The sequence below is a fragment of the Anopheles coustani genome, chromosome 2 (assembly GCF_943734705.1).
Source record: "Anopheles coustani chromosome 2, idAnoCousDA_361_x.2, whole genome shotgun sequence".
NCBI lineage: Eukaryota > Metazoa > Arthropoda > Insecta > Diptera > Culicidae > Anopheles > Anopheles coustani.
Genome location: NC_071289.1, coordinates 35,154,078 through 35,178,186, shown reverse-complemented (window position 1 = coordinate 35,178,186; position 24,109 = coordinate 35,154,078). Strand labels below are relative to the sequence as shown.

Genomic DNA, 24,109 nt, shown 5'->3' with positions numbered 1-24,109 from the left:
TGGAAAAGAAGAAAAACCAAGTTCCACCTCCGAACTCGGCCCGGAACCGGTTCATTTGCATAGGCATTAGCGAAAAAAGGCACTGGTCAATCCATAAGTCTGGGACCTGGGACTTCGGGAGATAATGCGGATACGGGCGGATTCGCATGGCGACAGGATTGAGGGGTTGTTTTAGTTCCTTTTCATTTCGTTTCTGTTTCGTTTTTTTTTTATTTTGCTTCAACTGCCAAGTATGGCCACGGCGTGGCACTGGCCCAAGGGAGAAAGAGTGCGGCGCGGTCTGGGCGCGACACAATGGCATAATTAATTCAGCGAACGTTCAGATTTGTTCCGATCGCATCGATCGAGAGTTTTATTTGTTTCGCTCGAACGAGAAACCACGTCCGAGCGGCAATTCTTGGAACAGCGGTTTCCAAGTCGGTGGGTGATCTTCGCCCCGCCGGCGAGTTCTGACTGTTTGTGGAGCTATATCCTCTCCCCCATGCGATGTCTTGGTTTCGCGCGAGTTTTGACTTGAAATCGGTCCCAAGACGGGCTGAGAAAGCATTGCTTTTTGTTATCAGAATACTTTAAAAATGATTATGCATACATCCCTACTTGCTCGCATCGTAACAACTGCAAAGAAACTCTTATCCAACAGTGTGAGTCAAGAAATGGGGCATTTAAAGACACATTCTGTGACTCATGGAAAGCATGCATGATCGTTTTAGGGAGCCCTTTACAACCCTTCCAGGTTCAAGCCGGATGGATAGAAAGAAGGAATTTAAATCACACACCATCGTCACCAAGATGCCGTTGGACCACTGCACATACCTTTGCAGAAATCGATGCATTCTTCTGGCATGACATCACATCACACCGGTTGGCAGTGGAAAGCGGAATACGCACACACACGAAAAGGAAAACTGAACCTTTCAGGTGTAAAGGCCCTTCAGGTGTAACAAATTGCCAAGTCCGTACAAGGGAAAGGATCCGGTTTACCTCCGGCGCAAGTTGAAGAAGGTTGTCCGAAATCAATCAAAAGGTGTTCGATGGATGGATGACTCAACCAATCTTTTTCATTCCCCTGGATGTAGGTACTTCTTTAGCCACCTGTCCAGTCACGATAGGGGACATATGGCGAGAAGAAGAAGAATGCTCAATTGGCCACTGGACCAATATCATGCAAAAACCGGTCTGCCCTCCAAGCGGAAATCGTAGCCATTCCACGCAATCGGACGTTAATGTTTTGGATGCGGGTGGTGACGAGCCCCTCCTCCGGGGATGGTGCTTTCCCTCAAAAACTGATGACAAATCGAAGGAACAGCAGCAATGGTGCGGGAATGAAAAGAAATAAAAGCTTTGTTACAAAACAGGAGTTAGCGTACGGACCAGGAAAAAGAAGCCAGGTGAAAGTGATGATTTTCTTAGAGGTGCAAAGTAGGCTACTCATCAATAATGGCGATGAGTAACAACGATTTTGATTTACAGCTGATTCACTCAATGCTCTCGATAAGCTGAAAAAGATTGTTCTAAAGTAAGAATGGCAGATAAGGAATGGCACGATCGTTGTATTGCACTGGTGTCGTTCCTGATTCTAAATTAAACTTCTACATTTCCAGTACCAACAGCACTCGACGGAGCTGTTGGTACTCGGCGGTAGCGATCTTGTTGTTTTCCCCCTTCTTCTGTGCAACTGTGAACGGCCAGCCACATGTGTTTCGCATGTGCGTTGGCGTAGCAACGCTGGGTTAACTAGATTTGCGGTCACCAACTTCTTCTTCGCTCCATCGTCAATCTGTTCTCGATCGTTTTCTCCCGGTTTCTTCACAATGGAGTTGATTGTGCGCTGCGAAACCACTTATCACCGTCGCACGCAACTGGTCTTATCCTTGAAGGGCAGCAGGAAGCACGAGCCGATTGCGAGCGGGTGCGAATTTATTTGCGCGTACACACCGATGGAGCACTGTCGCCGCACATGGTTGTCCGCGGTGTGCCCTATGACCGATGGCTGACCCTTCGAGGCGGTCGAGGCGAACCGGAGCAACACTTGATCGCGGGACCGTACGCAACACACTACGCGAAAGAAGCGAACCGTACAGCCCGTGAACCACCACCGCCGGGCGGTTCCATCGAGCGGAACATTCTCGTTAAGTTAAGGCAGGACTTGATTGCAGCCTACGCACGAGCGGCTGGAAATGGAGATTTCGACTGGTCCGCGCCGCCGTTTCCGTCATTCCGGTTTTTTTTTTTCGTACGTCTGGCAGCCAAGAACCACACGGTAGCGCACGACAACGACGACAATTGGGAACCACAAACGCTTGGCAGTGTGAGTTTGTGTGTGGGTATGGAGAATGATCTCAACGGTACGAATTATTCTTCACGCTATGGAAAAACTTCCAGACTTCGACTAGCGATCAACTTACGGCGAAAGAAGCAATCCAGCACCGGAACGCGACTGACAAACGGGCAGTTTGGGGGACTCGTCACTCGTGTGTATGTGTGTTTTGACTATGCTGCGAGAGTACATCAGCCCACCAAACCGCACTAAAAACCAATGCACTTTACCTTACGCACCCCAGAAACACATGGAATCGTTTAACAAACTACGGAACACGATGCTGCAGAACTGCGTTACACTCTCGCCGAAAATACGCAAGGACTGTGTGTGATGTTTTTCTGCGCTACACTTCTCGCGATCTCGCGTTCCGCCGTAGCGAGTCGCGCTTGTTGTTTTGACAGCAGCGGGCAGAAAAAGAAACACAAGCTGCTGGCAGTTTGGGCGAATGTCAACACGAGCGACGAACCGTGCTGTAAATTGATGCTGGGACTTCATCGAACTGTCAAGTGTAAAACTTCAATTTGATCGGCGTCGAAAACCAAAGGAATGCAGTATCCAAGCGGGCATAAGCTTTTTTTGTTTTTATTGGACACATCCAGTTTACTTATAATAAAATAGCTCTTTCTCAGAATCCTATCCTAAACGAAAAGAAAGAAAATGCTTTAAACTATCGGCCAGTAACTGGTACCGGGATGGTTGCTACCTAATTCGAATGCTCTTTGCGCAACTGCCAGGCCCCGATGGCGTACCGGAACCAAATCAGCATCAGATCTCGCCCCATCTGCAGCCACGACCAGAACGGGGTCAACTTGGAACCCTCGATCTCTGTCCAGTTGACGGCGATTTCCTCGATCGGAATGTTGTACGACTGGGCGATAAACAGTAGCTCCACGTCGAACGCCCACCGTTCAACGTGCATCACCTGGAAGAGCTTGCGGGCGGCCGAACGCGTCACCAGCTTGAAGCCGCACTGCGTGTCACGTACTCGTTTCACCGCGAACGTCCACACGAGAAAATGAAACCCATGCATCAGGATCGTACGAAAGAACGTCCGCTTGGCTGTCGCTTCCTCCTCCAGATGGGCCCGCGAACCGATGGCCAGTGCATCCCGGTGCCAGTCGTTACCGCACAGCTGTGCGATACTTCGCTCGAGCTTGCCGTAATCGGTAAACTTTGTGGCACCGTCTGCGTCGGCGAACAGCAAAAACTCGCCACGGCTGCTCAACATACCCATCCGTACGGCACCTCCTTTGCCACGATTTTGCACCAGTGCCAAGACACGCACCTTTTCTGTACCGTGCCGTTTAACATATTCCAGCGCTACGTCCACCGTTCGGTCGCGGCTTCCATCGCTGACGACGATCACTTCATAAGTAAAATCTTTCTCTTTACGCGACCGTTCGTCGAGATATTCCAGACACTCGTCTAACATTATGGGCACTAAAATTTACAATCGGTATCATTGAATGCAAACCTTTTCTATAGTAATGCAATAACATACGTCTTTTTTCCTCGTCAAAGGCAGGGATGATAACGCTTAGTTTCAACGTTGGTTCGTCAGCGAGCGATGGGAAGGGCAGGTTTTCCCCGCTGGTGGGGTCCGTATAAAACTGTTCATCCTTGAAGCGAATAATTTTTGGAAAGGCCGTAGTTGTGACTTTCAAAATTATTCCTAGCTAAAAGATGGCAAACCACAGGGCATCAAATTAAGGTATGTAACATGACCCAAAACATCACCTACTTACCACTACGAACAAGAAAAACACGGAACCGGAGCCAAAAAGCAGGACCAACTGAACAAACTCGGTGGTCAACATTATTGCAATTTATCACTCTTGCCAAACCTTTAATTCATTGTTGGAAAATTTAAATCACCAAATTATAATACGTTTCCGAGAATGTGAAACACCCGATATCTACACAGCCACCGTTTGTTCTTCGACTGTTGCAACAGCAAACTGTGCGTGCGGTATTTTTGCCACACAACGCGTAAAAAAAGCCGATTTCCAAAACATTCAAACGTCATCGTGAAACACATCGGCAAATTGTGCAGCGTTGTCGCAAGCCAGTGCTGCCAAACGAAAACTTATCGTTTGTCATTTTGAATTTTACAAACAACCGGTAAGGTAAAAGTTTCACTTTTGTCACACTTAGTGGAGGGTATCCACAAAAGAAATTTTGCATTCATTGTATCGATCATGTAACGAAAAACTTCTTATAGTAATGTAGAGAAGCTATCTAAGCATTCAATAAAATTTATATATTTCATGTTTCACTCAAAAAAATCAATTTCCCAACACACTTTTTGTCGCTCTTTTGGCCCACCTGTGTACCAGTTTTGGCCCGGTTAACAATGCCTATTTTATGTGTTTATTTTATCGCTTTTTATTTCATTTAAATCCAGCTAGGTCAAACTGTTGTGATTGTTGTCAAAAACGCAAACGTGAAATGAATCGAAAGCGTTATTTAACGTTCTACGATGCATTGCAAAAAATCCTGCATACTAAAATGATGAATATCATAATGAAATACACTTGATGTGCATCCTGGACATGCGTACTAGTTTATTTCAAAGTCAATTTATATTCATCATTAAATAAAATCGGTTCAACGGATCTGTAAAATGAACAAGCCACCTACAAGCCTATGTTGGATGGTATCGAAGTACATGTTGCTCGTAGGATGCTCTAAAAGAAAATAAAAATGAAAATATATGAACATATACGAAACTAGGATAAACATAATATGCAGTCAATACTTACTCATTTTTGTATGTTTTTCTGCAAATGTTACACGTAATAGCAGTCACCGAATGTGATTTCCTATGCTTTCTGTATGAATCGATAGACTTCCATCTCTTGTGGCATGTTTCACACTCATACCAGTCGCTCTTCCCATGAGAGTTAGCCTGGAAATGTACCATGGTAGTTTCTTGTTAACGATAGGTTTATAGCCAAAAGAAAACTGAAGAATAATCGTAATTACGTACTAAATGGTACACGTAACTGCTATGATTGATATAACCTTTACCACAGTGTTGACACGTAAATATGATTTCCTTCTTATGCCATGTATTTATGTGGGAATTGAGTTGATAACCATCGTTCACTCGCTTCGGGCAATATGGACAAGCATGTCCCATTTTCTTTTCATGTACTCGTTGCACGTGATGTTTAACATCAACGTGAAAACTACCACACACATGACACTGTTCTTTGCCTTCGTTCGAATCCTTAGGATATTTAGGTTTCGGCGGGGGAACCGCACTTTCGCCATACAGTGAAGGCAAAGAGCCATCAGAATCACTATCATCTTTCGGCATAAGATTCACCGATTCGTCATTTTGGTTCATCATTTCATTGGAAGTACTTTTTTCATTCTCTTCACAGTCCCCAGTTAATGTATGATCCATAGCTTCCTTTTCGGCGGTAGATGTTAGCCTTTTCTCACTTGCTACCGATGGTGCAGTATCCGACAAAGCTTCTTGCATAGCTTCTCCGTAAAGCGAAGGGATAGAATCATCGGAATCTGATTCATCCAACGTTATTGTCTCAGTGTTACACCCGACGGCGGTTTCCCACAAGGTGCTTGCAGCTGTACGCTCAATAGAATCAGGAGCACTCTTATCGAAATTCAGGACAGAAAGTAGCGTTTTGAAGACGACATCTTTTTTCAAGCACATGCTGCGAAACATAACAGAGTTTCTTATTACATTACAGCATACATGGCAGATGGCGTAGGGTAGCTCTTCTTTTACAGATATCTACAAAACAAACCAAGGCCCTTTAGAATTAGTATTCATTGTATACAATCATTAAGGAAGCTACGAACGTACCTGAATCCCCGTGTAATACAGCACGTCCTCCGCAGTGAATGCCGAACCAATCGCCTCCGACAAAGCCATCAATCTTTCTTGACACAAGCAAAACCGACAAATGGTTCCTATTTCTTTAACTCGGGACGCCATAGTTGAGCTTTCGTTAAAGAAAATACAGTCGATACAAGCTGAACCTGGTGCAAGGAATAAAAATAACGAATGCAGCTATGTCGCCATACATTTGTTTACTAACAAACATGTAGCAAAATGTCAAATATTTGAGGGTATTGCGATTTCTCGACGATACCTGTCAGTATTCTCGACGCTGTCCCATACAAAAGGCAAAAAACACTTTGAAAAAAGCGAAAAAATGGCTGGCCTCTATTACAAATATTATTTATATTTTTATTTCTGTTGGTCTTCAAACTAAAAATACTAAAATGACCATGCACTGTATGAGGATCCTAAATAACCATGCGTTATTTAGCGTAACAGGAACAAAGCACATGATTTACAAACAAGTCCTTTTCAAGCATCGTCCAAATGACCAGAACCAAATTATGGAACTAAAAAAGCCGTTTAAAATTTTCCAGTTTCCCCTAGATGCCTCTAGAAGAACGCTGATGGCTTTGTAAATCTTGTAACAATTCATGAACATGCTCCAACAAAATCATCGAATATTCACATCTCGACAAGTGTTGCTTACAATCCGATCCTCCCACATTCCTATGTGGGATGATATTGAAGTAGGTGTTGCTCGAATGTTACACTACAAAAATTAAAAACATATTGTTATTGCTGGGTTTATGCGAAATTTTGCATTGACTTACTTGTTTTGGTAAATCCTTCCACAGTCCTTACAAGTGATAGAAGTCACCGAATGTTCTTTTCTATGTTTTCTGTATGAATCGATAGACTTCCATTTCTTGTGGCATGTTTCACACTCATATGAGTCGCTCTTTCCATGCGAGTTAGCCTGAAATTTTACAAAAGCATATTCGTTATCAATAATGAGTTCAATTTCTAAACAGAAAAGAAAAAAATATGGATACTCACTAAATGATACGTGTAGCTTTTGTAATTTGTGTATCCTTTACCACAGTGCTCACAGGTAAACATAATGACCTTTTTGTGCCATGTGTTTACGTGGGATTTTAGATGATATTTGTCTCCCAGTCGCTTCGGGCAATGTGGACAATTAAACCCTATTTTCTTTTCATGTACTCGTTCCACATGACGTTTCACATATGGATGAAAAGTACCACACAAATGGCACTGTTCTTTGCCTTCGTTCGCATCCTTAGTAACATATTTAGGTTTTGGTGGTGGAACTTCACTTTCACCATACAGTGAAGGCAGAGAGCTATCAGAATCACTATCGTCCACAGTTATTGGTTCTAGGCCCACCACACTGTTGGAAGCATTATTTTCGTTCTCCTCACATACTGAAATTTGCGAATGAACACCAGATTCTTTTTCGGCAGTAGATGTTATGCTTTCTACACTTCTTACAGATAATGCAATATCATCGTAAGCCTCTTGCATGGCCTCTCCATAGAGCGATGGGAGAGAATCATCGGAATCTGATTCATCCAACGTTATTGTCTCAGTGTTACATCCGGCAGCGTTTTTCAACAAGGTGGCCATGCTTGGAGCCGTCTTCTCGAGAGAATCGGGAACACTGTTATCCGCATTTAGTACCGAAAGTAGCTTTTTGAAGACGACATCATTTTTCAAACACGTGCTGCGAAAACTCACTGAGTTTCTTATGACTTTACAGCATACATGGCAGATGGCGTAGGGAAGCTCTTCTGTTTCAGATATCTGCGAAACAAATCAAGGCCCTTTAGAATTTGTTTTCATTGTATACAATCATGAAGGGAGTTACGAACGAACCTGAATCCCCGTGTAATACAGCACATCCTCCGCAGCGAACACCGGACCGATCGCCTCTGACAAAGTTATTAATCCTTCTTGGCACAAGCAAAACCGACAAACGGTTCCTATTTCTTTGATTCGAGGAGCCATAGTTGAACTTTCGGTTACGAAAGTACTATCAAAACTAGCCGAATCGGGTGCAAGGATTGGAAAATATCTAATGCAGCTAGGCCGCAATACATTTGTTTACTAACAAACATGTAGCAAAATGTCAAAATGTTCGCAAGACAGAAAAGAAAACACGAAAAATGAAGTTCAGTGTAGACAATCAATGTTTCGAATAATCCTCCGTTACAAATAATTTAAATAATTTTTAATGCTGCGATAGTTCTCAACATAGAAAAATACTTCATTAGCCTATGTGAGGATCCTAAAAAAACCAAGCGTTAACGCCAGCAGAAACACAGCGCATGATTTACAAACAGGTCCTTTTCAAGTGACTTCGAATTGTTCTGAACCAGCCCGATTATGGCAGCAAAAGTGCTCCTACAAAATCATCGAATATTCATATCTCGACAAGTGTTGCTTACAATCCGATCCCACCACATTCCTATGTGGGATGATATTGAAGTAGGTGTTGCTCGAATGTTACACTACAAACATAAAAAACATATTTTTATTTCTTGCGAAATTTTGCATTGACGGTTTATGCGAAATTTTGCATTGACTTACTTGTTTTTATAAATCCTTCCACAGTCCTTACACGTAATAGCAGTCACCGAATGTGTTCGCCTATGTTTTCTGTATGAATCGATAGACTTCCATTTCTTGTGGCATGTTTCGCACTCATACGAGTTGCTCTTTCCATGGGAGTTTTCCTGAAATTTAACCGAAGCATATTTGATTTTAAATTATTAGTGCGATTTCTTTATGGAAAAGCAATTATACGAATACTTACTAAATGGTAGAAGTAGCCGTCATAATTAGTGTATCCTTTACCACAGTGTGGACATGTAAACTTTATGTGCTTCTTATGCCATGTGTTGATGTGATCTTTAAGATGATATCTTTCGGACAGTTGTTTCGGGCAATATGGGCATGAAAACGTATGCTTCTTCTGATGCACTCGTTTCATATGGTTATAGAAATAGCGCTGAAAAGTACCGCATAAATGACACATTTCTTTGCCTTCGTTCGCATCTTTAATAAATGAGTCATTTTTAACAGGAGGAACCATAGATTCGCCATACAGTGAAGGCAGAGAGCTATCAGAATCACTATCATCTTTCGACATAAGATCCACCGATTCGTCATTTTGGTTCATCATTTCATTGGAAGTACTTTTTTCATTCTCTACACAGCCCCCATGATCCACAGATTCCTTTTCGGTGGTAGAAGATGTTATTCTTTGCCCATTTTCTACGGATGGTGCAATATCATTCGAAGCCTCTTGCATAGCTTCTCCGTGAAGCGATGGGGGAGAATCATCGGAATCAGATTCATCCAACGTTATTGTCTCAGTATTACTTCTGGGGGTGTTTCCACCGAAGGTTCCCATGCTTGGAGCAGGATACTCAAAGGGTACGTTAGTACTTTTTTCTGCCTTTAGTAACGAAAGTAGCTTTTTAATGATGGTATCATTTTTCAAACACGTGCTGCGAAACCTGACTGAGTTTCTTATAACTTTACAGCAAACATGGCAGATGGCGTAGGGTAGCTCTTCTTTTTCAGATATCTGCGAATCAAACCAAGGCCCTTTAGCAAACCTGGCCCCAAAGCGTGATTGTATACAATCATTAAGGAAGCTACGAACGAACCTGAATCCCCGTGTAATACAGCACGTCCTCCGCAGCGAACACCGAACCAATTGCATCCGACATGGCAATTAATCCTTCTTTGCACAAGCAAAACCGACAGACGGTTCCTATTTCTTTGATTCGAGACGCCATGGTTTCACTTTCGTTAACACATTCAATGAAGGTGCAAAAATTGGAGAATATCAAGCAAAACTATACTGCCATTTGTTTACTAACAAAAATTTGTCGAAATGTCAAAACGCTGTCCAAATAAAAAAGAAAACATACATATTGTTTTGATGAAGTCGCATGTAGACAACTGATGGTTTGAATAAACCTCCGTTGCAAATAAAATTTTCATTCACTTTATTTTCTCGAGAAAACAGAAAATTGATTAGAAATCTTCTGTATATTCATGAACATGATCCAACAAAATCCTCTGAAATTGGTATAGCTGCAAACGTTCCACAGTCCCTCACTAGTAGTTAACATCCATCTATAGCAGGGATCGGCACACGTTTTCCAAAAAGAGCCAGATGATTTAAGAGAAACCGAATGCGCCGGCCGGATACTTTAAACGATGCTTTAATGTTTTCAAACCCTTTATAATGGAGAGAGGAACTTTCTAAATAGCAGAGTTACATAAAAAGTGGGAAAAGATAAAGTATTTAAAACGTTATCTATAAACATATAATAGGAACACCTCGTTAAACAATTTTCTTCATTTAGAAGAAAACAAACCAGGCAAATCCGATAAAAATTGGGATGGGTTTTTTGTATGAAGCACTAAAATATTCTTACTGCTCTATAGTGAAAAATCGAAAATCTTTGAGTGTTTAGTTTAGTAGAAATAGCTGATCGTGTTAAGAAATAATGACAAATGTAACTTGAAAGAATAAAACGTAGCGTGCGCATACAACTGAATACGGACTGCGTACAGAGGACACGAACACGGAATCAGCATATGTTTAGCTATGTCCTTGGCTGAATCGTCTCAATTGGTTGAGATTCCAAACTTTACTAATTTGGCACTAAAATCTATCTTGTTGGCAGCGAACATTGAGTATCAACTAAACAGGATGGTTTTGCCTCATATTTGGGATCGGATGTCTACCAGTAGAACGACTTTCCTTGTACGACTTGTATCGTTTTAGCCATTTTAACTTCAAAGTCACTTCAAATTTTTCCTGGTGTTTCTGAAAACTAGTTTTTCTTCTGTCTTGTTTAATTTCTCAATGCAGCTACTTCTAACAAACATGCACTAGTTCTAATTGGATGTTTGCTAATGCCATGGTCCAATATTTTCATTTTTCAAAGAGGTATGCTGGAGGCATTTGTAGATTTAACTTGTGATCGGCCTTTACAATCCGATCTTCTTCCATAACTATGTAGGATGATATTGAAGTTGATGTTGCTCGAATGTTGCACTACAAAAATTAAAAACATATTGTTATAGCTGGGTTTATGCAAAATTTTGCATTTACTTACTTGTTTTTGTAAATCTTCCCACAATCCTTACAAGTGATAGAAGTCACAAAATGTTTTTTTCTATGTTTTCTGTACGAATCATAAGACTTCCATTTCTTGTGGCATGTTTCACACTCATACGAATCAAGCTTTCCATGCGAGTTTTGCTGAAATTTTACTTATATGAGTGCGATTTCTACAGAGAACAGAAACAATATGAATACATACTATATGGTAGAAGTAACCGCTATAATTTGTGTATCCTTTACCACAGCGCTCACACGTGTACATTATGTCCTTTTTGTGCCATGTGTTGATGTGCTCTTTAAGAATATATCTTTCGAGCATCTGTTTCGGGCAATATGGGCATGAAAATCTATTTTTCTTCTGATGCACTCGTTTCAAATGCTGAATGAAATAGCGCTGAAATGTACCGCACAAATGACACTGTACTTTGTCTTCATTCGCATCTTTGGTAAACGAGTCATTTTTAGTTGGAGGAACTTTTGATTCACCATTAAGTGAAGGAATAGCGCTATCAGAATCATTATCGTCATTCGATATAGGATTCCCTGATACATCTAGGTCCACCACACTGTTGGAAGCATTATTTTCGTTCTCTTCACAGACCGCAATGAGCGGATGATCAGGTTCCTTTTCGATAGTAGAAGATATCAGCCATTCTTCACTTTGTGCGGTTGATGTATTAGCATTCCAAGCTTCTTGCATAGCTTCTCCGTAAAGCGATGGGAGAGAATCATCGGAATCTGATTCATCAAGCGTAATTGTTTCAATGTTACTTTCTGCAGCGTTTTCCACCAAGTTTCCCCGTTTTGGAGCTGTACACTGAAAGGGTTTGCTAGTACTTTTATCCACATCTATCACGGAAAGGACTTTTTTCAGGATGATATCATTTTTCAAACACGTATTGCGAAAACTGACAGAATTCCTTATGATTTTGCAGCAGGCATGACAAACGGCGTAGGGTAGCTCTTCATTTTCAGATATCTGCAAATCAAAATATGACCAATTGCAATTTTTACATCAAATCAAATTACCAACACGATGATGTACGAACCTTAATTCCAGTGGAATGCAACACATCCTCGACAGCGACGGTCGTACGCAAGGCCTCCGAAAGGGATATTAAACCACTTTTGCAAAAACAAAACCGACAAACGGTTGCTAGATTTTCAATAGTAGCCGCCATAGCTAAACTTTGTTCTTAAACTTTAAAACAAAAAGAGATGTGCAGAAAATTAAATGATTGGGCAGCTCGCTGAGCATTACGATCTACTGCAAGAACGACTAAAAACAGTTTGCCGCCGTACATTTGTTTACAATCATCCATCTAGCGAAATGTCAAAACATGTTTCGCTAAAAAAATATATGAAAAGTGACAACCAAACGTTTCAAATTTAACGTTTACCCGTGCTTGTTCCATACGGAACCGTCTCACGCGGCTACCCGGGTAGTCCATACATTTTGGATGGGATATTCCTTTTTTTTCTGGGGGATCCGCGACAGCCGAGCGGTAGCGCCGGTTAGAAAAATCGGCCCATGAGCCATGAGCGCCGGGGCTCACCACCTCGACGGCTTGGGTTCGAATCCCAACCGAAACCGGACCGTCTCCTGTACGAGAGTACTGACTATCCACGTACAACAGGGAAAAACAAGTCTCGTAAGCCCTTAATGGGGCAGGCATCTCTTGGTCATGTCGTTACGCCAAGAAGAAGATTCCTTCTTTTTGCACTTCAGACCAAATATCTTTCTATTGAGACGTTCTACGAAATATCTTGAAAATTTCAGTAAAGATACTTGAGGACTCCGTGACAGTAGGGCGCCGGTTAGAAAATCCGCCCATGACCCTCCCCTGTACGAGAGGATTGATTATCCATGTACACAAAAGGAAAAAAGTCCTTGAAGGTATGGCATGTCCAAGCCAAGAATAATTTAAGGTTGTCCACTTCAAATTTTAATTCATTGCACTGAAAGAGTGCATCCTTCTTCTGGCAGCTTAAGCGGCAGACGATTAACGGATAAGGTAAAATGTACAATTATTTAGATAACCATTTCGGACATCATCAAACGACGGACGCCTTATTCTGTACGACACAAATGTTCACTTTTATTAACACCTACAAAATTTGTGTGAAAAACGACAGAAAAAAGAGTTTGTAACGCAAAACAAACAAATGCCTAAATTTGTTCATGTGTTTTCATCACAGTACGAATTGAAAGAAATGATAAAACCTTGCGCTTTATGTAACTTCCTGTCGTAAGTGTTTCTGTGGGGAGGATCAATCAACGTACTACTTGTTCGTCAATCATCATTGTAAACTACTTTCACCATTTACAAACTTTTTCCAGTAGCAATAGAATTTATTTCCATCCTGCAGAATTAAATCAGCATGCAAAAAGTGGAACAATAAAACAATCCCAATAAGATAATATTCCTCACCAGTGGCGAATAGAAAGAGTATTAATGTTTGGTGCTGTAGAATGTTCAATTTCAAAACTGGTAGCAATTTAATAAAATAGCATGTCACACGATTTTCTTCTATTTCTCCTCATTAGATGCAGTGTAGTTTGTGTGCTATTACAGAAAAAATGCTTCCTAATTTTAAATTTAATTTATACTCACGGTCGGGAACAAGGTGGTAATGATCTATTTATTTTCCCTTTTTTAACAAGTTCAATACGTACTCTGAATTGCGCCAATTAGGTGGACATGTGTACCATCCTGATTCGAATGTCGTCGTTGTTGGTTCCGCGTACAACACACTGTATTTTTTTCTTTAATTTTTACTAGTTTCTCGTTGAAACACTTTCTTCGAGAACACAAAGGGTCTGTTGTGAGGACTGCCAAATAGCAACAGTTGTGACAAAAAACAAAAGATAAACAGCCGCGACTATCGGTGGAAAATTTTGTTAATTCATTCATAAAAATGTTTCCCAGTTCTTAGTACAATCGTTATCATTTGGGGATATTTATAAAATAATATTAAACTGTATCATAACGAATTGATTTGCTACCGAAATATCTCCGTCAGTCAATGATTTGAGCAGCACAGAGATATGATCTAAAAATCTTGTTTTGTTTACGTACCGTCTACGTTGAAATCATATCGTGATGGAATCAAGAAGTAAAGTGTTTGAAAGATTAATCGAAAGAAATCAGAAGGTACAACTATGCTTACAAGTAAGAGCCATTCCATCGATGGTCAGGGACATTATTGGTTGTCGGCCGTTACAGAGAACTTTGTTACAATTGTTTTGAATCGGCTGTTGCTCCTAGCGTACTGGACATTCCTGATACCGCAACCGCTGCTGCCGACCCCATGATGAACCGGATGCTACGTGCCTATGTGTGCTTGAATGATCTCTACAGAATGATTGATGCTTACCGTCTGGATCGCTCGCGGGACCGCGACCGCCTACGGCGATCGTTGTTCCGATCATTGTGACGGTCTCGATCGCGACTGCGCTCACGGCTACGGGATCGACGGGTGCGATCCGGTGACCTGCGTCTTTCACGGTCACCTCGATCGCGGGGCTCACGTTCTCGGTCTCGACTGAAAAGAAAAGCATCAGTTTTAGCCCATATTAATAACGCATTTTTCAACGACGGTAAGGAAACGGCACCTTAGTTTGGATTGGTCACAAGTTTATCTTCCTCTCACTACTTACCCTTCTGATTTCTCTTTGCGATCATCACCACTACGTGGTTCTCGTCTAGAATGGTAAGCAAACGCGGTTAGTGAAGCTTATTGAAAGGTGCTACTTAAACTGCATGGTGCACACTTACACATCCTTTCGCTCACGGCTTCGGGCCAGCGCGCGGGAGCGTCGATCTAGCTCCCGTCCGCCCACATACCGTGATCGGCTACGATCCTCGTGGTCCCGATCGCGCCCTGTTTTGCGGAGCTCCTTCTGCCGCGGGCCAGCCGTTTTCTCCAGTTCCGCTAGCTTTTCTCGAATTGCCAAGAAGCCCAGATGCAATTTACCACCGAAGTGGTCCGCGAGCCGAATGTCGTTGTCGTGAATGCCCAGATAGGCGGAGCAGACCTCACAAACGCGTAACTTTTGCTGCTGATACGTGCTGGCCGGAATTGAGCTACGGTACTCATGTTCGGCCCGTGTCTTTTTCCCTCGCAGCTCTTCTATCTCCGACATCAGCTTCATGCTCTCCTCCACCTGCCCTGCCTCACCTAGAGCCTCTGCCTTTGCAAGTTTCTTACCGATTTCCTCCGCCAGCTCGTGCACAGCGTTCGCTTTGGCGGCTACCTCCGCCGTCAGTTCTTCCTGCGTTTCCGCCAGCCGCTTTTTTGCGGCTTCCGTCCGCCGATCGCAATCGTTGATGAATGCTTGCAAGTGCTCCATTGCCTTAGGAAAACAAAAAAATCATGTTAATTAACGCAGCTTCGAGCAAAGGAATGGATACTTACATCGACGTCATAGTAGTAGTCCTTATTTTTCGATGCATTTTCATAGTCAGCACGGAGGGCAAGATCGTGTACTTTCGGGCATTCGCCTAAATCCATTCGCTACTCGCGACAAACAGGCAGGTAGATGGAAGAGAATAAAAAATAGAACCAACTTTTGTTTAGTACCTTGTAGAAACAGCGACACGTATACCGAGAACTGAAGCAAAATCTCGCATGAAAAACAACAACAAAATCGCACCATTTCAGCTCCATTGGAACAGCTTTGCTTTAACAACCAATGCGGGTGCATCAATTAGAATCAATTTTACAAAACATTTGAACAAAAACAAAATATAATTTGTTACAAAGGAAAGTAGATCAATTTTTGACTTCTGTTGTTGCTGTAGCGTTTCGCGCATTTTGATTAACACCTGTAAATGCAAAACTTTAGTTGAAAAAGGTAAAAAAAACAAGTAAAACTCGACTAACTCATCGAAGTACCTAAGAAGTAGCAATATTTCAGTAATGATTTGATGATGGATCTTGTGTTGTTACTCACCAAACAATTAACACCATACACACCCAAAATGATTACACGCCTACTGGAAACTTTGTTTTGCTCAGTTTGCTTCATTTCCTACCCTTTTTCAGATCTAACCCGAATGGTATTGGCATCCTTTTTGCAGAGTGATTTTATGGTTAATTTTTTACCTAATTATTATATGTATATTTTAAACAAAAAGATGTATGCACATTTGGTAGCATTAAGTCGCGGTTCAAAAGTTTATAAATTCGAACTTTCTGAAATTTTCTGCAAAGTGGATACTTTTAATACTTATGTAAACAGAGTTTAAAAATTATGGATTGCATATTCTTCTTTTAACAGTTAAACAATTGTACACAGCGATTAACAGATTGCTGCAGCTGTTAAACAAGCAAAACATTATGGAACCCTCTACAGCAACTCTAATGTTAGTTATATCAAACTAGAAGTATGTTTTATCGATAAAACGATAGTCTCACCAAATATTTTAAATGCTATACTCGTCCTTAACTACAGCTGCAACAATCTACACTATTTCTTTTCCTATTTGTTTTATATGAAGTATCGTTTGCTGCCAGAATTGCTGATGTAGAAATAGATTACGTACCCGTAATACCCGGACAGTAGACGTCCATAGGAGCAGAGATTCGATCAAATTCATACGAATCGGTTAGATTTTTGTTTGTTGTCATACGTACCCACAAAGAACTTGTTCTATTTCGTCTGATAACACAAACGTAGACCAATGGCCACAGTCTGGGCAGGGGGTGGCTCAGAGCTTGGGTATACAAATGTTTGCTTTTTTCGTCTGGCAGCCCAGAACTTCCCTAGGCGAGATTGGAACTATTGGTATTTGAAGATTACTCGTTGATTACAATAACAAAAAAAAAAAATACATACTGGCAAAGAGTGTTCCCGAAGTTTGCGTTCGATAGATAACTCGTCGTATAACAAAATGCAAAACAAAACAGATTATCGCAATATCGCTGCCAGTGGTGGGTGGGGGGGGGGGGGGGTAAGGAAACAACGGAAGTTTGTGGTTTGATTTTTGGAAATCGGTTAGAATAGGAAACACTTACGTACGCCAGGAAGCAGCAGCATTCTCTACAACCCGCATCGCAGAGAGTGACACAAACTCCTCGGCGGTTCCTGCACGAATCTCTAGGCAAGTAGGTTTTTTTTTGTATATTTGTGTGGGAACTTTAAACCGTTGGCATCTTGGAGGAGGGTGAAAACAATCGTGCTACGGGTTATACTGGAAAACGTTTCCATCAAGGGGTAACCGATGTGCGACGATTCGGGCACAGTGTACTTACGACTCTGCTTCAGATTATCATCTTGAGATCGTCCCTCATCAACTCATTGTCTTAACCGTGCGCGTGTGGCACAAGGGCACTTGAACCCAATTAGGTCACGCGCTAGAGAGCCATGCGGATTTTCTGTATTTTGTGTTACACGCCGCAAATGACCCTTTCTGTGCGAACGAACGCCGGTGCCAACGGAGGAGCTGCCCTAAGCATTTGATATGGGAAGGTAGATATTTGCACGCTTTTGCACTAGAAGGCGACAGTTTTGATACAAGGGGAGGATGGAATACTGTTTAAGCTTATCATATGATTTTTCGATCCGTCGCAAGTAATGTAAACTTACCAATCACACGCACCTTCGCTTTCCCCAATGATTTTTATACCGTTTTGTATCATTGCGTTTTGATATGATTTATAGTAACATATGAGGAAAAAGCGACGTGTTGTGACCGTCTGTGAAATAGAACAGAAGCGACAAGTGGAAAAAAATAGAGTAAACGAAACTCTACACGACACGGATAGCACGCGGTAGAACCTAGTATTTTATCATGATAAATACATCAAGTGAGTGTTACGTCGTGCGGTTTTAGTTCGAACATTGGAGGGATGCTTTTTCGTGGGAAGAGATGTGCCGACATCACCAGGAAAGGACAGTGGAATATACCGTTAACTAGCATTGAGAGGTGATGGAATTCAATATTCTCTACTTACCGTCGAGGCGAGGATCTCGTGCGGGCAGCAGCCTAATAGAAAACTCTTACATACTTTGCTGTCGTAGAATTTCACCGAGTACCGATTGGTTTCACCTAAGCGGGGATAGAAGAAAACACAATCCATTGAAAGCAATCCCTAATGACAATACGCGCAAGAGGCTGGAGGTAACAATTTTTTACTCACCATTTCTAGCTGTTCCCATTAGCTGGTCAAGCATCGCCCGCATTTGATCGTGTGCCGACATGATCAACACTGTGTTATTTTACTGTTTGGCCAGTTCTGCTCAATCCTTTTTCTTCTACCAATTAAATAATCGTTTACTTAAAGCACAGCACACGCTTGGATTTTCACTGCGAAGAAAATTATGACAGCTGCCAAACACGCCAGCGCCGAATAAAACACTTAATGATAATTCAGGTCATAGCATTTATTGAAATATGACAAATGACTGAAAAAAACAATGGCAGTTATTCCAAGTCATTTTTATGATAGAAAATTACAAAAGATGCGTAAATTAGTGATAAATTGTGATTCGTAAATTTTTTGTGAAAACTCCTTTATTGGAGTGCTATTGGAGAATGTTTTAAAATGTTAAAACTAAATCTAATTTATTTGACCTCTTTCTTCGCGTACCTTGGCCAGATCGATCAGATGGTAGCAATTGTTTAGGAAAAGTAAATAAATACGTGTGGTACTTGTTAGTTCAGCCACGAAAAACGTTACTAGCGGCACCAAGTGTACGTATTTGTCTATTTATTATTTATCCGTTTCTACATTGTTGCAGTGAACTGACCTTATCGTTTCAGCAAATAAAGAATGTCGCTATTTGTTTACATCGACGACGTGGAGCTCCTGATGGTAAGCTGATAGCACAGAAAAGTGAAAGTGTAGAGCAACATGTTGTGATAAGCGTGAGCTATGGAGTCAAGCGAGAAAAGTGAAAACAAAATCAAAGAAAAGTTGAACCTTCACGTCAAGAAACGTCTGCAAGAATCAACGAAGGATTCGCCTAGGGATGAGAACGACTTGAAGGAAAAACCCAATTCGAGTGCCCGCACTTCGGGACCCCGAAGCAAGAGACAAAAACCAAAGAATGGATCAAAACAAACTACCAGTTCAACCGCCGCAGCGGTCCCAACAATCTCTGCTCAGGGAATCAAGAACGAGCTGCTCCTTTCGCCTGGAGCAGCCAATAGTAACGATACTACCAACAGCAGTATCAATTCCACCGATCAAGATGGAGAGTTGAATGACCGAGAGGCGTGCGATGCAGCAGGATCAACAGATAAGCCACCAAAAACGGGGCAAAGGATGGACATATTTTCATGTATTCTGAACCAAAAGAAAAGTTCACTGATGCGCGATCCTGAAGTAATTACTTTTCTCCAAGCGCTCGTAAAGAATAAGAAATGAGATGAATGGTTGATTATCGTTTTAAACTGTGTTCATTTAACTGGTACATGTCAACAATTTGCTGTAGGGTTTTAGTGGGTTAGAAACATTGAAATAAAATCGTATATTTTGGTTTCTTGTAATTTTTGTCTATTCGATTTGCTCAACTGCAATTGTTATGCTTTTTTATGTGAAAAACGTTCAAACCAATTCTATCACGAAACGAATGTGCTGTTTTCATTTTTATGGCAACCAAGGGAAACACCCGTCACTTTAAAATGCATAGTGTGCAAGAGTGCGATCGCTGCATGGAAGTGATGACTGTTAACTCTGTCGCACAGCCACTGATCTAGTATAAATAACGAAAGATAGGACCAAGGCTACTTAAGCAGGTTTCCCAAACATGTTTGATTTCCCGAACAAACGGTTGTCAAACAACAGTTTGTGCGAGATTGTGTTGGTGATTCAATGTAGATCTGTCAACGCTTGTAGTTCGCTAGTTTTGGAAGATTTGTTTTGAAAGTGTAGAAGGGCAAAGAGTAAGACGGGCGTCCTAGGTTGTAAAGGAAAAAGTACAGCAAACCTTCTCTGCAGCAGCGAAAAACAGCATTGAACAGATCTGGTAGAAAATCGATAAAACCGAGAGACTCGAACGGGGTAATTTTTCCGTGCCACAGCGACGCTGGAAGACTCGTTGGCCCACGATTACATGACTCAGTGTACAGTGTGGATAAGTGACACCAATAAACTAGCATCGAACATTGTTGGAATGCGGACAGTGCAATGGAGCGTATGGAATTGCTAAATGGTACATCCGAGAAGCGTAGTTCCGCGCTGCTCGACACGGAGGATAGCGACGAACATCCTGAATCTCTTTCTCCGATGGATGAATCACGTAAATCCTCCACACCCGGTTACGACGATAAGAATTACGGATCATTACCGTCGCGCAATGAGGGCGATGGTGGGGAAAAGTGCATTGATAATGATGAAACCACCGAATTGACAAAACTGCTTCAGCCACCGGGGGACGGTGCGCATTCGGACAAAAATGGAGAGGATAATCATACGGACGGTTCGTCACCGGGATTGAATGGAAAAAATATTGCTCTTGTTCAGCCGAACAACCACCGACGGTCGGATGAACCGACGGAGCTGAGTTTTGAAAAGTGTAATTATTTGCTTTTAGTTACAACATAAACATAATGGAGTGAAGATTTGGCTATAAAACCAGCGAATTTTGTTTTTTTCAGTTCCTGAAAATCACGAAGAAAAATTGAAGCGCATTAAAATCGAAAATGCATTGGACGACCCAAAGACCTCCTTGGACTCCTGGAAGCAGTTTGCCAAGTCCGAGTACGGGTTGATAAATGGTAAGTGTCCGCTCAGCTCGTCGGTAGTAGTTTGTTTTATGGTAGCCAAAGCCCCCAACAGAGTAGGCTAAATTTCGCCAAGGTCGAATTGTGAACGAGAGCGAAACAACTGCGCGCGTGAAAGTTAACATGGTACCACCATACGCGAGCCACCATACTTGGCAAATTGGTTCGAGCGTGATGAATTAAAGTTGTTAGGAAGCAACGATGCACATCGAACGAGTTTATCGTGTTTCAATGATCTGCGCGAAACTTGTTGTAAATGCGACACATAAAACCGTTGCGCTTTGATAACAAAAGAAAACCCTTAAAATAGCAAAGCAAAAGGAAAGAGGTAGTCAACGAAGTTTATTGTCTTACAAATTCTTGCTCTTTTCTCCATTAGATGACTTACGTCGAAAGATTTGGCCACTGCTGGTCGGTGTTGATCCGCAACAGGTCGACCCAGCGCCATCGCTGGAAGAATTGAACAACCATCCCGAGTACAACCAGGTCGTGCTGGATGTCAATCGCTCGCTGAAGCGTTTCCCTCCCGGCATTCCATACGAACAGCGAGTGGCATTGCAGGATCAGCTGACTGTGCTGATCCTTCGGGTGATTATTAAGTATCCGCATCTGAAGTATTACCAGGTAAGGACCATTTGTAAGTTTTGGCATGAGATGTGGAGTGCGTTGATTGCCTTCACTTTTTTCTCTTTTTAGGGATACCACGATGTTGCAATAACATTTCTACTTGTTGTGGGTGAGGAGGTGGCATTCCACGTGATGGAAATATTGTCCACCAATCATTTGGTGGAATGCATGCAGGAAACGATGGAACCGACACAGCGAAGGTTGATGTTTATCTACCCTCTGGTACGACGGGAAAATGCTGCCTTGTGTAGCTATCTGGAAAGGTGAAACATTTTTTTTGCCATGTTGCAACTGCAAACCCGTACACGTAACTTATTTCATTCCCGATGATTGTAGGTCGACGGTGGGAACACTTTTTGCTTTGCCGTGGTATCTGACTTGGTTCGGGCACAGTCTCAATTCGTATCGCTCGGTGGTACGATTGTACGACTACTTTCTGGCGTCCGATTTTCTACTACCAATTTATGTTACCTCCGCGATCGTTATTTATAGGCAAAACGAGATTTTCCAGGAGGACTGTGACATGGCCTCACTACATTGCCTACTATCGCAGGTAAAGTTTTACTTCTGTAGTACAATGGCACCATTTTAACGGTTGTGATATTTTTGTTCAATCCTCTACAGTTACCTGAAGATCTCCCATTTGAATATTTGCTGAAGAGTGCTGAAACCCTTTATCGAAAATATCCTCCCAGGGTGATTGAAAAGGATGTTGAAAACATGATCGCCAAAGAGTGAGTTGATCAAACATTTCTTCACTTGGTCTTCGTGGAAACTAAGGAATCTTTTTTTTATTTCGTAAAGGAAACAACAACGACTTGTCGAAGAACGTGAACGCGAATACCGTAAGCTTTACGGCAAAAAGCCACCACCAGTATCGAACTCCATCATTGGTCGGTTTCTACCACATCTGCAGCTGTCCCGACGCTCGGTATTCGTTACTACAGCATTTTCGATTCTGGTCGGATTCTGTGCGTATTACTACCGAGCACACTATATGTCCCTGTCGGGGATCAGATGAGGCGAGCTGTTCCGGCGGTTACCGTCGTCATTTATCGTCAGTGCTTCGTTCAATCCACTGCTGGGAAGCGTCCGGCGGTGGAATTCGAGTACGGCACTGGTGCAGTAAGCTGGCAATGAAAGGGGCCAAAGGAACGATTCGGTGGACGGTTTGTGATCTATTTTTGTTTCGAACTCATCTTTCCCTCTTTTCCATCCAGCCACTCATGCATGCTTCCCCAATATATTCCAGTCATTTTCATTCATGTACTTTTCCTTGTACGTGTCCAGATTTGTACATAACTCTAGCGAATTGTTTTTATTATTTTGCTGCTGGGAAATTGGGTCGGTGTGCGATCATTTGCGTTTCGTACAAGTTAGGGCAACGTAGTGGATTTAATTGTGTAATACTGTTTCTTTTTTGTTGTGCGATATTTTTTGTATCATAGAATATTAAGAATAAAAGCCTTTAATTGCTTAAAAAACGTAGTGGAGTTTGAATAAAAACTTAAAGAAAGAAATAACATACAAATTTTTAAACGAAATATCTGAAACCTTAGGTTTAGTCCCTTCTGGCAGCACTGCCTAACTGTAGTGCTGGACAAACTGAATCCCTACAGGGACTCGAATCTTTCGATTCAAATCCATTCTGAGATCCGGATCTTCGAATCCGAATCCCAATCCGTCATATCATACATGCTCATCTAATGCCGATTTTTCATATGATGTGTTACTTTAACAATTGTACAATCAATGGTTGAATTGATCCAAAGGCTAAATCGAGCTTGTGAATGGTCCCCAGGACCATCTGGATCGCTATCTCTATCCGCTCCCAGGGGGAACTGTTTCATTTCAGTTCCGAGGCAACTACCCACCACTATGCGCCAATTTGAGAGAGAAAAGAGAATTGAAAATTCTCTCGCAAAATTGCAAAATCTCTCCCAACCTTGGGAGTAACCTTGGTCTAGACTGCAAAAAATCGAAAAATAACTTTTGACAGTGCGCTGATCCTCAAATCTGTCAGATGGGATTCAAATCTTTGGAATCCGTCAAATGGGATTCGAATCTTTAGAATCCGTCTAGGGATCGAATCTTCGAATCTTCCGAATCCCGATTCTGCCAACACTACCTAGCTGGCCGGCTGTCAAATTTGTTTACTTTTAGAGCAGCGTTTAATTAGCGCCCGCTTGTTGTGCTAAACGCAGCATTTTCTGCGCCGTGCGTTGTTTTGGCCGTCTTTCTATTGTGAAGCGTAGTAAGCTGTGGATCGGTAAAGTTTGTGGTTATTCCGGATTCCAACATCGAGTTCATCTAGTGTTATGTTCTCCGGTTCATGGTACGAGGTCCCATAATCAATCAATCAATCGTGCCGGCAAAGCCCAAACGTTGCGCAAGCAGAACAAACGAAAGGTATGGTTTATAGTTTTATTTCTCTCGATGAA

The 24,109-nt window shown here is 42.0% G+C and overlaps 10 protein-coding genes across 16 annotated transcripts in view; 3 read left to right on the top strand and 7 right to left on the bottom strand.

The window, feature by feature from the left end:
- LOC131266331 (tyrosine-protein kinase Btk29A) overlaps nucleotides 1-2,672 on the bottom strand; it is an 80,187-nt gene extending 77,515 nt beyond the window's left edge. The window contains exon 1 of one of the 2 annotated variants that reach the window (XM_058268802.1): nucleotides 2,557-2,672. The gene's annotated coding sequence lies outside the window, so the exon portion shown is untranslated. Of the gene's footprint in view, nucleotides 1-2,547 lie in introns of both variants that reach the window. The other variant, XM_058268801.1, reaches the window with a different exon arrangement.
- Nucleotides 2,673-2,867: 195 nt separating this feature from the next.
- LOC131263093 (dolichyl-phosphate beta-glucosyltransferase) lies at nucleotides 2,868-4,293 on the bottom strand. 3 transcript variants are annotated; one of them, XM_058265242.1, is made up of 4 exons: nucleotides 4,066-4,293; nucleotides 3,822-3,996; nucleotides 3,024-3,760; nucleotides 2,868-2,958 (listed from the first exon to the last, which is right to left on the bottom strand). In XM_058265242.1, the coding sequence occupies exons 1-3, from the start codon at nucleotides 4,135-4,137 to the stop codon at nucleotides 3,024-3,026; spliced, it is 984 nt and encodes a 327-aa protein (XP_058121225.1). In that variant the 5' UTR covers nucleotides 4,138-4,293; the 3' UTR covers nucleotides 2,868-2,958. The 3 variants fall into 3 exon arrangements, with proteins under 3 accessions (XP_058121225.1, XP_058121226.1, XP_058121223.1); XM_058265243.1 differs by having other exon boundaries at nucleotides 2,868-2,953; XM_058265240.1 differs by having other exon boundaries at nucleotides 2,868-3,760.
- Nucleotides 4,294-4,860: 567 nt separating this feature from the next.
- LOC131263766 (zinc finger Y-chromosomal protein-like) lies at nucleotides 4,861-6,345 on the bottom strand. The gene is made up of 4 exons (XM_058266022.1): nucleotides 6,156-6,345; nucleotides 5,310-6,083; nucleotides 5,083-5,228; nucleotides 4,861-5,007 (listed from the first exon to the last, which is right to left on the bottom strand). The coding sequence occupies exons 1-4, from the start codon at nucleotides 6,285-6,287 to the stop codon at nucleotides 4,965-4,967; spliced, it is 1,095 nt and encodes a 364-aa protein (XP_058122005.1). The 5' UTR covers nucleotides 6,288-6,345; the 3' UTR covers nucleotides 4,861-4,964.
- Nucleotides 6,346-6,529: 184 nt separating this feature from the next.
- Nucleotides 6,530-8,235, bottom strand: LOC131267690 (myoneurin-like). The gene is made up of 4 exons (XM_058270623.1): nucleotides 8,034-8,235; nucleotides 7,194-7,961; nucleotides 6,968-7,113; nucleotides 6,530-6,906 (listed from the first exon to the last, which is right to left on the bottom strand). Exons 1-4 carry the CDS (start codon nucleotides 8,163-8,165, stop codon nucleotides 6,864-6,866), a joined length of 1,089 nt encoding a protein of 362 aa, XP_058126606.1. The 5' UTR covers nucleotides 8,166-8,235; the 3' UTR covers nucleotides 6,530-6,863.
- A 100-nt stretch (nucleotides 8,236-8,335) lies between these two features.
- Nucleotides 8,336-10,012, bottom strand: LOC131267689 (zinc finger protein 16-like). Its single transcript, XM_058270622.1, has 4 exons — nucleotides 9,833-10,012; nucleotides 8,974-9,750; nucleotides 8,748-8,893; nucleotides 8,336-8,668 (listed from the first exon to the last, which is right to left on the bottom strand). The coding sequence occupies exons 1-4, from the start codon at nucleotides 9,962-9,964 to the stop codon at nucleotides 8,626-8,628; spliced, it is 1,098 nt and encodes a 365-aa protein (XP_058126605.1). The 5' UTR covers nucleotides 9,965-10,012; the 3' UTR covers nucleotides 8,336-8,625.
- A 249-nt stretch (nucleotides 10,013-10,261) lies between these two features.
- Nucleotides 10,262-12,568, bottom strand: LOC131267688 (histone-lysine N-methyltransferase MECOM-like). Its single transcript, XM_058270621.1, has 4 exons — nucleotides 12,357-12,568; nucleotides 11,507-12,286; nucleotides 11,300-11,445; nucleotides 10,262-11,238 (listed from the first exon to the last, which is right to left on the bottom strand). The coding sequence occupies exons 1-4, from the start codon at nucleotides 12,486-12,488 to the stop codon at nucleotides 11,196-11,198; spliced, it is 1,101 nt and encodes a 366-aa protein (XP_058126604.1). The 5' UTR covers nucleotides 12,489-12,568; the 3' UTR covers nucleotides 10,262-11,195.
- A 1,623-nt stretch (nucleotides 12,569-14,191) lies between these two features.
- LOC131267799 (putative RNA-binding protein Luc7-like 2) lies at nucleotides 14,192-18,614 on the bottom strand. 2 transcript variants are annotated; one of them, XM_058270755.1, is made up of 7 exons: nucleotides 18,454-18,493; nucleotides 18,268-18,362; nucleotides 17,900-18,009; nucleotides 15,727-15,825; nucleotides 15,087-15,664; nucleotides 14,969-15,013; nucleotides 14,192-14,853 (listed from the first exon to the last, which is right to left on the bottom strand). In XM_058270755.1, exons 4-7 carry the CDS (start codon nucleotides 15,820-15,822, stop codon nucleotides 14,682-14,684), a joined length of 891 nt encoding a protein of 296 aa, XP_058126738.1. In that variant the 5' UTR covers nucleotides 15,823-15,825; nucleotides 17,900-18,009; nucleotides 18,268-18,362; nucleotides 18,454-18,493; the 3' UTR covers nucleotides 14,192-14,681. The 2 variants fall into 2 exon arrangements, with proteins under 2 accessions (XP_058126738.1, XP_058126737.1); XM_058270754.1 differs by lacking the exon at nucleotides 17,900-18,009 and having other exon boundaries at nucleotides 18,454-18,614.
- A 289-nt stretch (nucleotides 18,615-18,903) lies between these two features.
- On the top strand, nucleotides 18,904-19,760 carry LOC131263674 (uncharacterized). The gene is made up of 2 exons (XM_058265911.1): nucleotides 18,904-19,007; nucleotides 19,077-19,760. The coding sequence occupies exon 2, from the start codon at nucleotides 19,189-19,191 to the stop codon at nucleotides 19,681-19,683; it is 495 nt and encodes a 164-aa protein (XP_058121894.1). The 5' UTR covers nucleotides 18,904-19,007; nucleotides 19,077-19,188; the 3' UTR covers nucleotides 19,684-19,760.
- Nucleotides 19,761-20,207: 447 nt separating this feature from the next.
- LOC131263004 (TBC1 domain family member 20) lies at nucleotides 20,208-23,086 on the top strand. Its single transcript, XM_058265126.1, has 7 exons — nucleotides 20,208-20,833; nucleotides 20,916-21,035; nucleotides 21,421-21,665; nucleotides 21,738-21,931; nucleotides 22,005-22,221; nucleotides 22,293-22,402; nucleotides 22,473-23,086. Exons 1-7 carry the CDS (start codon nucleotides 20,446-20,448, stop codon nucleotides 22,687-22,689), a joined length of 1,491 nt encoding a protein of 496 aa, XP_058121109.1. The 5' UTR covers nucleotides 20,208-20,445; the 3' UTR covers nucleotides 22,690-23,086.
- An 825-nt stretch (nucleotides 23,087-23,911) lies between these two features.
- LOC131262006 (phosphopentomutase) overlaps nucleotides 23,912-24,109 on the top strand; it is a 63,751-nt gene continuing 63,553 nt past the window's right edge. For all 3 annotated transcript variants that reach the window (XM_058263898.1, XM_058263896.1, XM_058263895.1), the window contains exon 1: nucleotides 23,912-24,077. The gene's annotated coding sequence lies outside the window, so the exon portion shown is untranslated. The remainder of the gene's footprint in view (nucleotides 24,078-24,109) is intronic.

Coding starts and splice junctions, on each gene's coding strand:
- LOC131263093 (XM_058265240.1), bottom strand. CDS start 4,137: ATGTTGACCACCGAGTTTGTTCAGTTGGTCCTGCTTTTTGGCTCCGGT. Junction 3,997..4,065: donor TGTTTTTCTTGTTCGTAGTG/GTAAGTAGGTGA, acceptor GCCATCTTTTAG/CTAGGAATAATTTTGAAAGT. Junction 3,761..3,821: donor CTTTGACGAGGAAAAAAGAC/GTATGTTATTGC, acceptor TGTAAATTTTAG/TGCCCATAATGTTAGACGAG.
- LOC131263766 (XM_058266022.1), bottom strand. CDS start 6,287: ATGGCGTCCCGAGTTAAAGAAATAGGAACCATTTGTCGGTTTTGCTTG. Junction 5,229..5,309: donor GCAGTTACGTGTACCATTTA/GTACGTAATTAC, acceptor GTACATTTCCAG/GCTAACTCTCATGGGAAGAG. Junction 5,008..5,082: donor AGAAAAACATACAAAAATGA/GTAAGTATTGAC, acceptor ATTTTCTTTTAG/AGCATCCTACGAGCAACATG.
- LOC131267690 (XM_058270623.1), bottom strand. CDS start 8,165: ATGGCTCCTCGAATCAAAGAAATAGGAACCGTTTGTCGGTTTTGCTTG. Junction 7,114..7,193: donor AAAGCTACACGTATCATTTA/GTGAGTATCCAT, acceptor GTAAAATTTCAG/GCTAACTCGCATGGAAAGAG. Junction 6,907..6,967: donor GGAAGGATTTACCAAAACAA/GTAAGTCAATGC, acceptor TAATTTTTGTAG/TGTAACATTCGAGCAACACC.
- LOC131267689 (XM_058270622.1), bottom strand. CDS start 9,964: ATGGCGTCTCGAATCAAAGAAATAGGAACCGTCTGTCGGTTTTGCTTG. Junction 9,751..9,832: donor TGTATTACACGGGGATTCAG/GTTCGTTCGTAG, acceptor TTTGATTCGCAG/ATATCTGAAAAAGAAGAGCT. Junction 8,669..8,747: donor GGAAGGATTTATAAAAACAA/GTAAGTCAATGC, acceptor TTATGTTTGTAG/TGTAACATTCGAGCAACACC.
- LOC131267688 (XM_058270621.1), bottom strand. CDS start 12,488: ATGGCGGCTACTATTGAAAATCTAGCAACCGTTTGTCGGTTTTGTTTT. Junction 12,287..12,356: donor TGCATTCCACTGGAATTAAG/GTTCGTACATCA, acceptor TTTGATTTGCAG/ATATCTGAAAATGAAGAGCT. Junction 11,446..11,506: donor GCGGTTACTTCTACCATATA/GTATGTATTCAT, acceptor GTAAAATTTCAG/CAAAACTCGCATGGAAAGCT.
- LOC131267799 (XM_058270754.1), bottom strand. CDS start 18,514: ATGTCGGCACACGATCAAATGCGGGCGATGCTTGACCAGCTAATGGGA. Junction 15,826..18,267: donor ACGAGATCCTCGCCTCGACG/GTAAGTAGAGAA, acceptor TGTCGCGAGTAG/CGAATGGATTTAGGCGAATG. Junction 14,854..14,968: donor CGCAAAGAGAAATCAGAAGG/GTAAGTAGTGAG, acceptor TTTTCTTTTCAG/TCGAGACCGAGAACGTGAGC.
- LOC131263674 (XM_058265911.1), top strand. CDS start 19,189: ATGGAGTCAAGCGAGAAAAGTGAAAACAAAATCAAAGAAAAGTTGAAC.
- LOC131263004 (XM_058265126.1), top strand. CDS start 20,446: ATGGAGCGTATGGAATTGCTAAATGGTACATCCGAGAAGCGTAGTTCC. Junction 20,834..20,915: donor GGAGCTGAGTTTTGAAAAGT/GTAATTATTTGC, acceptor TGTTTTTTTCAG/TTCCTGAAAATCACGAAGAA. Junction 22,222..22,292: donor TACATTGCCTACTATCGCAG/GTAAAGTTTTAC, acceptor AATCCTCTACAG/TTACCTGAAGATCTCCCATT.